Source organism: Babylonia areolata, chromosome 13 (assembly GCF_041734735.1).
Source record: "Babylonia areolata isolate BAREFJ2019XMU chromosome 13, ASM4173473v1, whole genome shotgun sequence".
NCBI lineage: Eukaryota > Metazoa > Mollusca > Gastropoda > Neogastropoda > Buccinidae > Babylonia > Babylonia areolata.
In genome coordinates, this window is record NC_134888.1 from 10,949,325 (window position 1) to 10,967,739 (window position 18,415).

At 42.2% G+C, this 18,415-nt stretch overlaps 1 protein-coding gene across 2 annotated transcripts in view; it reads right to left on the reverse strand.

The window, feature by feature from the left end:
* Window positions 1-357: 357 nt before the first annotated feature.
* LOC143289052 (uncharacterized) overlaps window positions 358-18,415 on the reverse strand; it is a 294,182-nt gene continuing 276,124 nt past the window's right edge. For both annotated transcript variants that reach the window (XM_076597861.1, XM_076597862.1), the window contains exon 4: window positions 358-1,905. In XM_076597861.1, coding sequence (XP_076453976.1) covers window positions 1,856-1,905 — 50 coding nt within the window. In that variant the 3' untranslated portion in view covers window positions 358-1,855. The remainder of the gene's footprint in view (window positions 1,906-18,415) is intronic.

The window sequence follows — 18,415 nt, forward strand, 5'->3', positions numbered from 1 at the left end:
TACGGCGTGCAAGATTTATTCTTTGGGAGTATGGGTGTCGTCACACCCACTACGTACTGGGACATTAATTGATTAATAACTTCTTTGTTTATGTATAAAAGAAAATAATGTTCAGTGGATATGTAGTAAACTATATTATGGACAAAGTCATGAAATTATGTGGAAGTGGCTTCAATATTACTTGAGTTACAGAGCAAAAACACTTGTCTGGGTGATTTCACACCCACGACGTACGGGAAAGGTTCCGTCACAATGCCAATACGTCGCACCATTTTCACGTCTTTCCCAGTGCTAACCAATCGCATGGCCATGTGCTACCTCAGTGGCGCACAAATACCACACTCGTATTATGTTAAAGCCACGTAGAGAATACGCAATACGCAATTATGGCAGGGCGTGACGGCATGACTGACGATGACACAAGGATTTTACCTCTGATTACTCCTTAATCCAAAGACAACACAACATCATCTGTTTCCGAAACAAATGACCATTCTAAAGTATAACAACTATGCCAGGGTCTCACAATGTTTAACACAATGCCTATCTGCGCTCACCACGGTCATACCATGCAGTCATTCATACAGTTAGAATAACAAATGATTGTGAAAAACGAAGAAAACAATCATTTTCCATATATAATGTTGTATTGCTTTTGTTTATATTTTCCCATGCTCCATACAGAATCCCGTGACTGTCTCTACGAGCATCGTTGCAAGCTGACTCACAAACACTTCGTATGTTCAATGGTGCCTCAGTACCCAGTGACAATTAGATCTGTACACAACACGTAAAGAAACAGTCCTGAGAAAGCAGGTTAGCCTGGCAAGACTTGACGCCCTGTTAATGTATACGAATATTTGCTTTAAACAAAAGATCCATTATCATAAATTCTCATAAAAATTCACTTTTAACAGAAAGTAGCATTACAAGAACCTGGTCCTCAAAACAATACATTTGTGATCCTTCGTGAATATATTATGCAAATCAATGAAAATCAATATAATCCAAACTTGCTGATTTCGAGCTCTTGCTTTGTGTGTTTGGCTTAACAAAAATTGCAACAGTGGTAACGGGCATCGTTATTTGCGGTATGTGTCTATACTTATCACAATTGTCAGATGAACTACAAAAAACAGTTTTTCGAGTCAAGGTTTGTGTTAAAAGTAAAGTTGAGGGTACAAGTTTTTTTCGATCATGCACACCGCCCTCTTGGACGGAAGGTCTTGAAGCCAAACTACAAAGAATGCACGGAGCTATTTCAGAATATCTAACAAAAAGTGAACACAGTCCCATCGGAAAAAATGTGTCAATAAAGTCTCTCAGAGCTTCAATGAATTGAGAAGTATGAGCAACAGCCAGCAGTGTTGGCCAGTCTGGGGTCGTTGGTTGATGTCTCCATGGCTGACAAAATGATAAAACTAACGTCTTTTAACACCATCCATTCCAGTGCTATTGTGTCACAATAAAACATTTTCCTTCCAAATACTGACGACTTTCGTTTTTGAAGAGGGAATCCAACCTTTCCAACTTGTCGAAATATTTGGTTTTTTGAAGCAATCTGACATGTGTTGCACCATTTATCAAACACAAGAATACAACGCACGCTGAGATGAGCGTCATTCAGACTTGTGCCTCTGACGAAGCTTTAGCGAAAGTTCGTAGGGTCGATCTGTCCAAAAACGGTCTGCTTGTCTTGATATCCGAAAACTCCTTTTCGAATTCGCTCCTGTCGTCTTCAAAGTCGTCGACTGTGCGGTTCCGCCAGCTGAGGTAGCCACCAACCCCGAAGAAGACGTAGAGAGTTCCCCCGGTACAGTTGAGGTAGGGTGCCCAGTGCAGGTCGTACCTGTCCTTATCCAGCATCACGCAGAACAAGATGATACCCACCCACTGCAGCAAACCCTGGAATCACACGACGCAACAACATGAACAAATAACGTAAGATATCTTGCATAAACTGTACAAAAAATATAATTAATTCATTATGTTAAAGCTGAACTGAAAACGTTTGTTGGCAAAATGCTAATTGCTATACATTTGAACAAGTCAACACTGACAAGCTTAAAAAAAAAGGATCGCAATAAATATCAGAAGTAGTATTTATTTACAATGCTCGCGAGAAGTATGAACAATTACCAGGGTTATTTTTGCTTTCATTTTCAATCCTCGTAAACCAAATATTAAAAATCGACCGGCCGCCGCGACGAAGTGACCAGCGTTATATGAACAGACATGGATTCGAACTTCATCAGAAGCATTTACTCATGGAAATTTTGGTCTCATGGCCGGCTCCAATTCAGAGCTGAATGTCCTATGCACTAGAATGGCAATAATTGGACCACACAACTGAGCGTCACCCAAACTGAGGCAGTTGCTCAACTTTCATGATCAACACTACGGAAGTCTGTTTCTCTCGGGGCTGAATGGCGTCGGGATATATCATGAAATGGATTGGGTTGTATTGTATTGTACTATATTGTATTGTGCTGTATTACTCTTTTGTCACAACAGATTTCTCTGTGAAATTCGGACTGGGGAGCCAGGGAGAGCGCGTCGATACACAGAGAGCGCCTTTTATTTATTTATTTTTTTTCTGCCTGCAATTTTGTTTGTTTTCCTATCGAAGTGGATTTTTCTACATAATTTTGCGAGGGACACCCATTTTGTTGCTGTTGGTTCTTTACGTGCGCTAAGTGCATGCTGCACACAGGACCTCGGTTTATCGTCTCATCCGAATGACTAGCGTCCAGACCACCACCTTTTTTTTTTTCTTTTTTTTTTGCTGCCCCATCATCTGCACCGACTCGGCTCATTTAGATTCCCCGATACACGGCAACGCCCGGGGTTCGTCCGTCACAGTTCCAGCGTCGGCAGTCCGCAGGGAAGCATCGATGTTAGGTCGCCAGGAGGCCACACACCAGAGGAGACCCTGCACTGCTGCTGAGTCACTTCGGCGGTGTTCAGTGGTGCCTGTACGGATTTCACGTACTTAGGACACCACCTACTAAGCCCCCCTATTAACGACAATAATGGCTTAGTCGCGGAGCCAGACTTAGTGAGCGTCCCTCCCAGAGTGGAGACCGCCACCACGTCCCCTCAAACAGCCCCCCATGAATCTGCCGAGACTGAAGACATTGACAGGACTCACTCCAAGCACAGAAGTGGAGGGGTATCGAAACTGAGGTAACCATGAGAGCAGGGCATGAAAGGCCACAGACTTTGAGACTGTTTTGTCTATATTGATGATGATGGAGGAGGAGGATGACGATGACGATGACGATGTTGCCATGGGGGTCCATTTTAGTTTGGGACTGCGTGACAAGGCTGTACTCTACGCTTCATGTCATAAGGATATCCCGGCGTTAACCCGGCCCGAGAGATACAGACACTTTGCAGTGTTGGTCAAGTAATTAGAGCAACACACCCAAAGACGTATCCTTGAAGTGGATGGCACTCGACTGTGTGGTCCCAGTCTCCCCATCAGCCCACAGCACACTCAACTCTGGGTAGGAGCCGGCCACGGACCGAAAAACCCACCTCCGCTTGGATTCGACCCGCGTCCTCCCAGCCGTCAGTCCGCGACGCTAACCACTTCGCTACGGCAGCTGGTCAGACCACCACTTATTGTCTGTGGAGGGGGTGAAAACACTGGCAACTGTGGGAATCGAACCAGTGCGCTCAGATTCTCTCGCTACCAATGCGGACGCGTTACCACAATCCCAGCACTCCACAGAGTGCAAATCTGTCATGTCGCGAAAATGAAACTGACTGCACAAGTTACTGCAAAAGTGATCTTGTTTAGTTCGCACTGAAAAACTGCGAAAGAAAACAAGTGCAAGCATAACGTTTACATGGTTTTCGGGAACGCGATTATAAATGTGCTTTACTTAACAACAATAATGATGCTAATAACAATAATAATAATAATTATGTTGTTGATGATGATGATGATGATAAGGGGTAGGGGGCAGGTAAGGTGAAATTTGACCCCATAAAGACAGCAACATGGGTGCTCTCCGAGAACTGTGTCCCCCATCCTTCCAACATTACCTGACTCTTCATGCAACTCATGTGACGATGTTCAGTGTGTTCGTTTTCCTGTTCAGTGTGTTCATGCTTAATGTGCTTGTGTCCATAGTGTTCGTGTTGTTTCAGTCCATGGTTCTAAAATAGAATAATGTAAATCATAGGAAAGAAACATACGAGTTTCCGTTCACCTAATGATCACGACAATTCTCTTTAATGTACCCAAAAGACTTGAATTAAACCAATGGATTGGTTAGGTTTAAAATTACGCGTATGCGCATTGTGTGTTTAGATAACGACACGACGTTGGAAAAAAAAACCCAACCGCAAGGCAAATGGTATTCAATAACAAAAGATCCGCGCTTGTCATCTCTAAACCATTTGGCCTCCGACGTTTAGAATCCAAAACCTCAATGGTCTGTCAATGTCGACCCTCCACCCCTCCCCTCTCCCCATACCCCCACCCCCTTACTCCTGTTACCCCTTTCCATCCTCACTGAGGATGATCATTTTGTTTTGTGGATTCCGGTTCTGTGGTATCTGGCTCAGAGTTTTTATTGCAAAATTGTTGCTTTTGCTCTGTTTCGTATTCTTTCTGGTAGGTGATATCATGAGACAAACGTTACAGTTTACCTCTCCTCCCCACGCACCAAACCACCCCACAACACACCACACACACACACACACACACACACATGCACACACCACACACATGCAAGCAAGCGCACGCAGACACACATACCAGTGAACACAACCCAAACATGCTGACTTGCTTTGTACATACACATGAACCGATCATCATGCTTTATATCGTTCTTTAAAAACCATGAAAGGGCCTAGAGTGATGCCCCAGAGGTAATGCGTCCGCCCAGGAAGCACTGGTTCGAATCCCAGCACAGTCGTCAGTATTTTGTCCCCCTCACTAGACCTAGAGTGGTGGTCTGGGCGCTAGTCATTCCAATGAGACGTTAAACCGAGGTCCAGTGTGCAGCATGTTCCTAGCGCACGTAAAAGATCCCACGACAACATAATGGTTGTCCCTGGCCAAAATTCTGTAGAAAAATCCACTTCGATAGGAAAACAAATAAAAAAACTGCAGGCGGGAAAAAAAACAACAACAAAAAACAAGAGAGGCAAGGCCTTCAAGATTCACCTGTGATATGCACTTAATCAAACACAGGAATTACGGAGAGAGAAAAAAATGCGGAAGGGATAATCTGGCAAAAAGACTCATTGATGTGACCTTGACCTTAGAATTCTGAATTTGCATTGCATTTGATGTTCTGGCCAAAGCAAACGACATGGTGTACCAATGAAAACTGGAGGGAAGAAACAAAGTTCTATTATCCTTTTTCCCAATAGGCATTGTTGTGACCTTGATCTTTGGACTTTGCTTCTTTTTCAGTCACCATGACTAATCATTGTACCATGTTTGCTGAAGAATATCTATAAAAGACCTTCTCTCTCTTGCATGCAGAAATGGTTTCCTATTAATATCGTATGATCCTTAACCTCAAGCTGATTTTGAAATTTTAAGGGATTATGCTGCACCCATAACCAGTCACAAGACCAAGGTTGATTAAAAGCGAATTCATATCACGGTCTCTATCTTCATTTTTCTATTTTGCCAAGTAGTGACCTTGACCATTTCACCTTACCATATCAATCATGACTTTAATAAGGGTCGTATTCATACCTGCCATCCTGTTAAGTTCATTTCCTATGCCACTTGTATCTGTTAAGAAAAGGCCAACTTTAAAGTTTATGACCGTAACACTCTATAATATAATATATATATATATATATATATATAGATATATATATTCGAGAGAGAGAGAGAGAGAGAATTCAAGCACAATAAAATGCATCTGATCTATAGTTTCTAATGTGGGTGATTGCAAATTTCATATTATGCATTGTATGAACATAATTATAGTATATACATATATATACACACAGGAACAAACTCTCTTGGTATTTTGGCTCTGCTTCATGTAAAAAACACTGTGGTAAATACCCCGACAGGTAAAACTCTGTGTGTGTGTGTGGTGTGTGTGGTGTGTGTGTGTGTGTGTGTGTTATATAAAAAGACATGCCAAGTCTACTGGTTGTTGGTATATATAATTAATAATCTATCTATCTATCTATACACACATAGATAGATAAATAGATAGATAGTATGTGTAGGTGTGTGTGTGAGTGTGTGTGTTGTGTGTGTGCCGTCACCCCTCCTCTCTGTCTCTCTGCAATGTAATACAGTATACAATATGAATAATTATGTGGAGGCAATAAGTTTTTTGGGCTTGTACTTCCCGCGCATACTAAAACCCCCCCCCTTTTTTCCCCCCCAAAATTTTCCCAAAACCCCCCCCCCCTAAAAAAAAACCCCAACACCCACAAACCCCAAAAAAAAAAACCCCCAACCACCCCCACCCCCCAAAAAAAAACCCCACCCCTTTCCCCCCCAATCAAAAAAAATTTTCTACATTCCCCCCCGAAACAAAACCCCCAAAACCCAAAAAAAAAAAATTTTAAAAACCCCAAAACAAATAAATAAAAAAAAAATAAAATTTAAAATTTTAAAAAAAATCAAACCCCCAAAAAAAAATCAAATTTTTTTGGGGGGTTTCCCCCCAAATAAAAAAAAAAATGAAAAAATTTTCCCAAAAAACCCCTTTTTATTTCCTCCCCTTAAAAAAAACCCCCAAAAACCCAAAAAAAAGGCCTTTTTTGGGGGGGATTTTTTGGGGGGGAAAAAAAAAAATCCCCCAATCACCCCTTTTTTAAAAAAAAACACACCTAACCCAAAAAAAAAAAAGGGGTTTTTTTGGGGGGGGGCCCCCCCCACCCACCCCCCCCCCCAAAAAACGTACAAAAAAAACAAAACGACCCACCTAAAACAATTTCCAAACACCCCCCCAAACAAAAAAAAAAAAAAAGGAAAAAAAACAAAACAACAAATTACAAAACCATCCCCAAAAAAAAACAAATAAAAAAAATTCCAACTTTCAAAAATTTTCCCCAAAACAAAATTATTAAAAAAATTTTTTTTTCCCAACAAAAAAAAAAACCCCCCCCCCCCCAAACCAAATTTTAAAAAAAACCCCAAAAAACAAAAAACCAAAAAAAAAAAAACCCCCCCCAAACCCAAAAAAAAAACCCCCATCCAACCCCCCCCAAAAAAAAACCCCCCAAAACTTTTTCCCCCAAGGGCTATTTTTCAAAATCCAAACAATTTTTTAAAAAAACCCAATTCTTCCAAACAAGTTTTCACAAATTTTAAAAAAATTTTAAAACCCAAACCCCAAAAAAGAAAAAATTTTCCACCACCCCCCCAAAACCCCAAAATTTTCCCCCCCCCAACAACCCCCTTTTCCCCAAACCCCCAAAAAACCACCAAAAAAAACCCTTTTTTTTCCTTCTTTTTCATCTAAAACAAAAACAAAAAAAATTTCGGGCATTTTTTATTCTTTTTGAAAAAACCCTTTCCAAACCATTAACGGAAAATTTTAAATTGGGGGTTTTTTTCTAAATTAAAAAAAATTTTTTATTTAAAAAAAAAACTTTTTAGAAATAAAAAAAGGGACTAAATTACTGGATTTTAAAAAAATTTTTCTCCAATTTTTACGGGGGGCTTTTTTAAAAAAAAAATTTAAAAAAAATAAGAATTAATTGTTTTAAAAAAAATTTTTTTTCAAATAATTAAAAATTTTTGCCTGTTAAAGATCCCCAAAAAAAATAAAAAAATTTTAAAAAAGGGTTTCCAAATTTTTAAAATTACAACTTTTTTTCCCCCCAAAACCCCCCCCCGCTCCAAAAAAAATTTTAAAAAAAAAAAATTTTTTTACAAAAAATTTATTAATTTTATCAATTTTTTTTTCAATTTTTTTAAAAACCCCAAAATTTCTGAAACAAAAATTTGGGGAATTAAAAAAAATTTTTTAAAATTTTTTGTGTCAAAAGAAAAATTTCCCCCTTTTATTTTAAACCCTTCTTTTAAAAAAAAAATGGGACAAAAAAACATTTTCTTTCCCCGGGAATTTTTATAAAAAAAAAATTTTCCAAAACCCTCTCTTGTTTTCAACTTTATTCAATTTTTTTAACAAAAACTTTTTTTTTCCTTTTTTAAAAATTTTTTTAATTTTTTTTTTAAAAAAAAAAAAATTTCTAAATTAATAAAGCCAAAAATTTTAAAAAGGAAAAGGGGGGAAAAAGCCAAAGAAAAAAAAAAACAATTGGGGATACCCTTTTAAAACCCCCTTGGTTTTCCCCTTTTATTTGTTATATTCTATTTCTCCTGAACCATAATTTTTAATTGCAAAATTTTCGGGATATCAATAATGAAATCCTCTATATTTATTAGTGTTATTTATACTTTTCTTGTAGAGTGAAAAATTTTGCTCACACCAATTTTCAGGAAAAATACCCCTATCGAATAAAGCATTAAAGAAAGTTGTCAAAAAAAGTATTAACTGATCACATGGTGATTTCAAAAATTCTCCAATTATCCCATCAGGACCTGCAGCTTTTCGATTCTTTAGTTTTTTAAGTGCAATTAAAATTTCTTCTTTAGATATTGGGCGATTCATAAACTCGTTTTCCACTTCAGGTAAGCTATGATCACTGATAATACAATCAAAATCTTATCTAACAAGGCTTTAAAATGTTTAAAACCAACAATCTGCAGATATGTCATTCCTTGGCTGCCTCTTTTTGGACGAAATTTTTTTTCCATACATTCCCTAGAATTCTTTTTGATCTTTAACAGATGCTATCAAATTGGCTAGTAAGCTTTTGTTATGCTGTTTTCTCTTATTCTCACATAGATTTTTATATTCCTTTTTCTAGCTCTTACATACACAGTATTATCATCCTTATCTGAAGTTCTACGAAACCTTCTAAGTAACCTGCGAACTTTTCTCCTTTGACATTTACATTCCTCATCGAAACCATCCCTCTTGCTGTTTATTATGTCCCACACTAAAAGTTTTCTTCATACAAGTTGCACATTCTCGAATACATTCATTGAACAATTTTAAAGCGTCATTTTATTCACATCAATGAGATCCAAAGCCATTTTCAGTTTATCATTAATTTCTTTCTCTGTCAATTTACTATGGAATTCCTGCCTAAACTGTTCATTCCACTCAAATTTTTCTATCACCTGTATGGTATCACAATCATTACTTTTAACTAGGTTATTATTTGAAAAAGAAATACGACACTCAAGAGGAAAATGATCAGAGTCAGTTCGATCAGCAACACATAATTCACAACATCATAAACAAGTTTCATAAAAGTCATTTGACAAAAGAAAATAATCATTGACACTGCTTCCATTTTCGCCTGTATATGTATAGTGACCTTCCTGGTCACCGTTACACATTCCATTTAATATTGTCAAACCTAGGCAGTGCACATGTTTAACATTGACTTACCATATACATTTATGTGTGTATCCTGAGAATTACGATTACAATTCATTGAGCAACTTTTGTGATAAGATCCAATACTGTCATTCGATGATTGCGAAGGAGAGATATAGAGGACAAAGAGAGAGGAGAGAGAGAGAGAGAGAGAGAGGAGAGAGAGGAGAGAGAGAGAGAGAGGAGAGCTAAATAATTTTCTAATAAAATAACTTGTTTTATAAAGTAGCATAAAAACTAATACTGTTGAAATGACACCCATTCACAGCACAAACATATACACAAGCACACTGACACATTTTGGGGAGTGCTTATCTGTGTGGGGAGGGAGGGGGAGGGGAGACAGACAGGGGTGTGTTTTGTCAGTGGGGTTGTGTGTGTGCGTGGTGTGTGTGTGGTGTGTGTGTGTGTGTGTGTGTGTGTGTGTGGTTATGTGTCATCTAAACACACACAGAGAGAGATTATGTATGATGTGCGTATATATGTTTATATATATAATACATACATACATACATACATACATCTCTCTCTTCTCTCTCCCCCTCTCTCTCTAATATATCTATCTATCTAAATGTATCTATATAGATAGAAAGATAGATATGTATCTAAATGTATCTATATAGATAGAAAGATAGAAATGTATGTATGTATGTATGTATAGTATATATATATATATATATATATATATATATATATTTGTGACCAAGCACGCTATGCTTGCTCCAAAAACTGCTCACACACCAGCTACAGCAGACGACGTTTTCCATCCTTACCAGCGCTCAGACTTGTGTGACGTCACTCCGCTTACATCATTTTGTCCTGACCAGACCACCTGCTCGACCAGTGTCGCGTCGCGGTACGTCATTGGCTGAGAAGAAACTTGTGTTTCTGTTCCACCGCAATTAATTAATAACTCTTTTGTCAGATCAGTAAACTACTAGTATTATATACTGGCAGAATCGTCTTAATTCCATCTTTAATTCTATTCCATTTATGTTCGCCTACGTTAAACTGATTTAACGCAGTTTGTAATTTTCAGCGACGAGCTCGTTAAAACTGACCCTGTTCAGGTGACTTAAATTAAGATTATAAATTCATCTTAAATAATCAACACTTCATTTTACACTCATTATAAAGTAGGTGTTGAACTCTTTCTTTTGCAACTTATCCGATGCAAATCGGTTCAGGAATCATTTAGAAATCTGTCACTAAACACCTTGTAACAAGCACAGTTCTCATCAGATTTCTTCAGATTAGTGACGATCTGGTTTGCAGCCCACGTGATTGTCTTTGTAGTTCGCCTAATTTGTATAAATTGGCCGAGCGGGTGATGAGTGGTATGACCTTAAGGGTGTAGACGCCAATAGGTCGTTAAACTCCAATAGACGATGAGTGGTCACTTTCACACCCGAGCCAGCCGCGGTCAGCACCTGCTCTCTTTCTCTCTTGCCGTGTAGTGGTCAGTGTTGTTCCCACAACAGCGACATCTCCCTACGTATTGCTGTAAGTACTATTGTGTAGAATGTGTTGACTTGTAAAATGTAATCTTCGACACAGTACTTGTGTTCATATAAGTATGTTCAGTTATTGCTTTGTTCAGTTAATTGTTTGTTTAGTAATGCTACGTTCACACTACGTTCACAAAATGAAAGAAAAAACTGAACAGTTTGAAGTCATTGCTCAAGAGGCCAAAAATGACAAGTGGAAACAGTTTTGCGAGGCACTCAGTTATGACAACATTGACAGAGTTCTGGCAATCTTATCGTCGCATGGAAGGAAAAACGTGCACAACAACAACCCCAGACATGTTAGACACTGACGGAACCAAGCTTAAGACAAATGAAGAAAAAGGATCTGCCTTGCTCAAACGTTTCATACAACAGAGTGATCAAAGAAACTTAGATGAGAAAAAGAAATATATTGAGGAGTTAAACCAAACCCTTATGCAGACTGGACCAGATGATGACTTGACAATGGATGATCTAAACGAGGCAATAGCTAAATGCAAGAAAGAATCGGCTCCTGGCCCAGACAAAGTTCGCTACTCAGACATCAAGGAGCTATCGGAAGAAGACAGAAGCAAACTTTTCAATCTATATCAAAACAGTTTCCACAATGGACAGGTGCCGGAGGACTGGACACACAGCTTCTTAAAACCCATACCAAAACCAGGAAAGGACCATCGTCAGGTAAGCGGCTACCGGATCCTAACCATGCAAAACATTGCTGGAAAGCTCATGGAATGCATGATAGCCAGGAAACTTGCAAGGGATCTTGAACACAGGCACATTCTCCCTTCAAATCAAGGTGGTTACAGAACAGGCAAGTCCACATGGGAAAATGCAGCTGCTTTTGCATATGAGGTGTATGAAGGATTTCAAAGAAAAGAAGAAACACTAGCAGTAGCAATTGACCTTGAAGATGCCTACAATAAAGTCCAGTTTGCGCACCTCATGGAGCTGCTACTAAGTTATGGAGTAAGTTTGACACTGACAAGATGAATAGCAGCAGCGCTTCAGGAAAGAACCGTCGTCCTACACCTCGGAGATTGGATGTCTGCACCTTCTAAACTATCCATGGGACTGCCACAAGGGTCTCCGCTCTCTCCTGTCCTCTACAATGTCTACACGAAGGGCCTTGCAGACTTAAACAACAATGGAATTGCTCGGGTGCTTACCCTTGCGGATGATGGCCTGGTCTTCAAAACTTCGAAAGATGCTCAGGAGAGAACTAAAGCCGTCCAGAAACAACTAAACAATATTGCTCAATGGTGCAAAGACACAGGATCTTCCATCAATGCAGCGAAAGCCCAAACGTTGCTGTGCACCCTCAACAACAAAACCGCGAGCAAATCACCACCTTCTGTGTCATTCGATGGGATTCAAATTGAGAAAACTGAATGCCTACGCTACCTAGGAATACACTTCGACAGGATGCTGACCTTCAGAAAACATACGGAAAATACTGTTCTCAAATGCAAAAAGGGCCTTTCAGTCTTAAAAGCAATGGCAACCAAAGGAATTGAACAACGCCACCTCTTCCTGCTATACCAATCACTCGTCCTCAGTGTGATCGACTACGGACTTGGGCTAACAACACCGTCTCAAAGCAACCTCCTAAAATTAGAAAGAGTACAAAATGAAGCTATGAGGCTGATCCTTGGAACAACAAAAGACACGCCCACAGAAACCATGCGATACCTGCTTGACCTTCCTTCAGTGCAGGCCAGAAACAAGTTAGAACAGGTCAAGACCTACTTCAAAGCATTAGAAAACCCTCAAAAACCCACTGCATGACGCAGTCAAAGAACCAAAAGGCAGCCGTCTAGGACGAGGAAGATCATGGATGGGACAAGCAGAAGACACAATCCAGCGAGTATGCCGATTACAAGACCTGAAAGAAACAAAAGAATGGGAGAAAAAACCCCAAAACCTCAACCATCTATTCAACACAGTCATTTCACCCACTCTAGGAAGACATTGTCGGGAATGGCCAGAGGGCAAAACTGATGCGGAAGTGAAGCTACTCATAGAAGAAAACAGTAAAGAAGAGGACATCATCATATACACAGATGGCTCAGTCACCAAAGACCAGTCTGGTTGGGGATTCACTGCGAAACAAAATGGGAAAACAATTTGGGAAGAGAATGCTGCCTACAAAGTCACAACCTCCAGCCTAACGATGGAAGTTGAAGCTGCGACACATGCCCTCCAGTGTCTATCGTCCATCCATACGCCCGGAAACCAACATGCCATGATTCTAACCGACTCAATGAACCTCATACAGAAAATTGAAAACGGAATGGGAAGCCCAGAGTGGCATAAGGCAATGCGCAACTTTCAGATTAAAAAACTCACATGGTCATACTGCCCGGGACATGCAGGTGTTAAGGGAAATGAGCGAGCTGACAGACTTGCTGGTAACGCAACACCAACGAGCGGCCTACATCTAGGAAAATCGGAAATCTTCAGAAATATCAAAGAATACCAAAAAGAACAGGTACAAGGCCATCACACCATCGATCGCCTCAAAGAAATAAAAGCAGAGAGAGGGAGCGGCCGCAAGTCTAACATGAAAGGTAGAGCACGATGCTTTGCAAATCAAACAAATATCGGCATCATTTCCAAACCAACATTGCGCAAATTTCTTCAAAACGGAACAGAGTCTCTGTGGGCCTTTCCAGATACAATAGACTGAGCAACACACTAGACGCCACGTTTTTGACATCAGAGATCTTTTCCCATCCCTCTTGCGGCCAGTCAGTGGCAGCCTCTGTGCGTGTGTGTATGTGTTTGTGTGGATGTGTGGGTCTGTGCTTTTGAGTGCGTTTGTGAATGCGCGAGAGTGTAAGTGTACACAAGTGTCAGGAGAGATCTGTGTACGTGTGTGTGTGTGTGTGTGTGTGTGTGTGTGTGTGAGGAGGTGGGAGTGCGGGGGGAGGTGGGATAGAGGATGAGGTATGTGAGTATATGCATGCCTACACTGTGGGAGCAACAGGATATTGGAATGTATATATATATATATATATATCTTTGTATATATGTGTGCGGGGATGGGGGTGGGAGATATGGGCGTATGTGTGTGTGCTTGTACAAGTAAGTGTTCATCTCTGTGAGTGTGTGTTTGTGTTTGTGTGTGTGTGTGTGTGTGTGTGCCGTGGAAGCTGCGATACGTAGACTAGAAATGAGTGTGTGGAGGAGGGGGGTAGAGGAGGTGCAAGGTAATGTCTGTGTGTGTGTGTGTGTGTGTGTGTGTGTGTTGGAGCTCATGTACGTTTATATGTATTTGACTGTGCTTTCATATCTGTGAAACTGCATGTTTGGTGCATTTCTGTTGTGCATGTGTGGGTGTATGTGTGAATGTGTCTTCATGTTTTACATTTATTCGCTTATTTATCACCATTGTTGTCTTATTCATTTATTTATTTATTTATTCATTTTTTTACTTTATTTATTTATTTATTTATTTTTAAAATCATTTTATTAGTATTACTATTATTATTACTACTACCTTTTTCTATATTATAATTATTATTCATTTATTTATTTATTTATGTAAGCTTATCTATTATTTATTCCCCCGTTTTTTTTTGTTTTTGTTTTTTTTCTCAAGGCCTGACTAAGCGCGTTGGGTTACGCTCCTGGTCAGGCATCTGCTTGGCAGATGTGGTGTAGCGTATATGGTTTGTCCGAACGCAGTGACGCCTCCTTGAGCAACTGAAACTGAAACTCACACTAGGCTGTAACCACGATCTAACCAAATGGTTACATCGCTCTCTAACTCACTGGAACCACGAATTTTTGGTTGCAGTGGGTTCCCATCGGTTAGACGATTTTTCGGGAAGACCCGATTTTTGGTTAGATAGGTGGTTAGATGGCCCCCAAAAATATGACTCGGGAGATAAAAATTTTTCGAGGTTACATCGCCCGATCAAGTTATAAACGGTTACAAAGGCATTCACACTAGTCCCCGTCGGTTCCAGTGAGTTAGAGCAGAAAATAGAGGCGGAGCCGAGTTTGAAAAAAACTCCGACGTCAAAACAAAATAACATGCCTTGCACGCACGCTGCGTGCGGTATGCAAATTGTCTGGCCCGACACATCTAACCGACTGCAAGTGATTGCAACCTTCTTTGCATGGTTGGGGTCGGTTATAGTGAGTTACATCGACGCGTGTTGTAACTTGATCAGTTACAGTGTGAATGTATTTAAGCTGGCTGACTGTCATTTTTTTCGTTCTTCTTGCTGCGTCTACACGAATCCACGACACTGATTTTTCGACATGTCGTCTTCTGACTCTGATGTTGCTGCTTCCGACCTGCCCCTGGCTGCACGTGAGCAGGATGAGCGACTGCAGGAGCCCCCATCCACCCCACCTGCCTGTGAGACTACCGCCAGTGCTGGCAAGGGCAAAGGCAAGGGGAAGGGCAAGAGAGGCAAGAAGGCAGTGGAGGGACACCTGACTGAGGACCAGAAGCAGGAGGCCATAGATTTTTTGCGGGAGAGGCCCTACCTTTATAATCGGAGTCACTCTGATTATAAAGATGCAGCCAAGCGGAACAGGGAATGGAAGGCGTTCGCTGACCAGTTGGGAGTGCCCGTCGCAGTCCTCATGAGTTGGTACCGTTGCATGCGGGCCCTGCTGGGACGGGCGAAGAAGGCCAAGACGAAGAGTGGATCACCAGATGTTCGTCTTCCGCGGGCCCAGGAGTATGTGTGGACGCACATGCAGTTCGTGGTGCCCTACATCAGTCAGATTTCATCTGACACCCTGGGCCCCAAGAAGAGGAAGCCAACTGCTGAGCCTGTGGAGCTCACCGAGTCTGAGGCTGAATTCGACCATGACCAGTCTGCTCCAAGTTGGATGGTGCCTGGACATGCTGGCATCCACGGTGCACGCCCCTCAGCCTCCACTCCAGTCTCCGCTTCCAGACGTCACCGTGTGGGCCCTTCAACAACGAAGGCCAGTGGGGACTCAGCAGCCGCGACCTGTTGCGGCCACTTGTGCTCCCAGCTGGACTCCATGATGCAGCACTTGGCCAAACCCGGAGTTGCAGTTCTGGACCACTCTGCACTGGCGGGTTGACCACTTCACCCCAGCCCAGATGATGGACCTGCAGGAGGAGGTGTGGAATGTGGTGGTGAAACATGTGAGGAGGAATGGCCGGAAGCCTGACCCCGTTGCCACCACCGTCCGTGCAGACCTATCGCCTGCAACGTGGTTCCAACCCGCTGCTGGTGGATCCAGAGGTGGACTTAGTGCCTACTCGACAGCTCCTCCTCCAGCCATGGACCAGCAAGGGCCATCGACGATGCCAGCACCACCTGAGAGTCTGGAGGCGTTCCTGGCAGGGAGTCTGGACAGTCAGTTGATGACTGCAGCACAACAACGACGGTCGTCACCCAGGAAGTCCGCCACACCGATTAAGGTCCCAAGGCAGCCCGCACCTTCCAACATGTTTCCGCTGACAGTACAGGATGTGGGCATCGACTTCTTGGACCTGTAGACGCATTCCTAGGTGGATCGGCCTTTTAAGGGCCACAATTGTTCCCATGAGACTTAGCTTGGTTGCATTGCCCTACCCCACACATGCACACAACCTAACACTGGTCTCATCCCCAGACCCAGAAGGTCAATCCTAAAAATATCCACACTTCATGTTTGTTTGTTTATTGGAATAAAATGAAACAGAATAAAAAAAAAAATGATACAATTGACCTATGTTTTTTTTTTTGGGGGGGGGGGGTGAAGATGGGTTGAAATTCCAGGAAAAGGTGTTTATTTTATGTGTTTTGTGTGTGTGTGTGTGTGTGTGTGTTTGGATAGCCACAAAAGAGATATCACAAACACAGAGAGAAAAAAAATACATTTCAATACCTCAAGATAAACTTATCAGTGAGAAACAACCAGTATTTAATTTTTGGCCACAGTTTGTGCCCTTGTATATACATTTGGTTATACCATAGTCATATAATACAACGCTGTCTTTCTGTGTGTCTGTGTGTCTGTCCGTCTCACCCCCTTCTGTGTGTACGTCCGTTTGTGTCTGTATCCCCATCTTTCTCGGTGTATGTTTATGTGTATGTCTGTCTGCGTGTCTGTGTGTCTGTTTGTGTGTCTGTCTATTGGACTCTCCCTCTCTCTCTCTCTCTCTCACTCTATCAATATGTCATTTGGATAAAGTGGATAAATGCAACAACCCAGGAAATAAATCTCTTTGAAATTTTTTTAGGCCCTGAATAGGGCCAATGATCTGAAGTTGTACTCATGGCCATATCACTGTGGAGAGGAGGGAGCTGGAGACGGCGGTGCAGACTCAGCTTGGGGTGAAGCAGCAGCAGCAGGGTTGCGGTTGGGGTTGGCAGCACCGGGTGGTTGGTGGACACTGGCCTTGTCCCACTGCCATGGGACAATCCCTGCAGGACTCCCGAAGAAGTCAGCCAGCGTTTCCCTGACTTTCTTCCCATCGGTGTTGGCTCGTCCTGCTCGTGGCTGCGGTTGTTCAGTCCAGATGACGTGTTCTCTCCAGGCACCAGGCAGCACATTCATGTGGGCATCCTCCCTGTCCACTGCATCTTGAGGTGGGGGAAGTCGGCCCAGCAGCAGGTTGTGGAGTGTGGTGCAACACTTCATGACTGCTCTGGCGTTTTCAGGTGTCAGCTGGCAGGTGCTGAGCATCAATCGGAACCGTTGTGCCAGCAGACCAAAGGCGTTCTCCACCACCCTTCTTGCTCGTGACAGCCTGTAGTTGAAGATGAGCTCCTTGGGTGCCATGCTTTGCCTGAAGTAGGGCTTCATACAGTAGTCCTTGAGTGCGAAGGCATCATCACTGACGATGTAGTAGGGCACATCTGTAGTGTCCTCAGGGTCGTCAGTGAGAGGGCATGGAGCTGGCCGGTTGATGGTGCCGTCCTCAAGGTCCTGTCGCAGGTCGGTTTCCAGGAAGATTTGGGCATCGGACATATGGCCTAATCCCCCAAACTCCACCCACAGGAACTTGTAGTCTGCATCCACCAGGGCAAGCATGGAGATGGAAAAGTAGCCCTTGTAGTTGTGATACAGACTCCCACTGTTGCGTGGCTTCTTGATCGCAACATGCTTCCCGTCCAATGCCCCCATGGTGTGGGGCATGTTCCAGCGGGTGTAGAACTTGTCGGCGATGGTCTTCCAGTGGTCTTCAGTCCACTCCTCCAGGAACACTTCAGCATTGAAGGCCTCCGTGATGGCCCTGCACACCGCAGGTAGGAAGGTGCTGATGGTAGATACCCCAATCCTGAAGGCGTAGCACAAGGACCTGTAGTTGTCCCCAGTGGCCAGGTACCTCAGTGTAACAGCCAGCTTCAGGCCAGGTTCAATGGCTTTTCGCATTCGAGTGTCTTCCTTGCTGATGGCGGGACGAATCAGGTCCAGGACCTCGAGGAAGACTCCTGGGGTCAGTCTGGTGTAGTTCCTGAACATCCT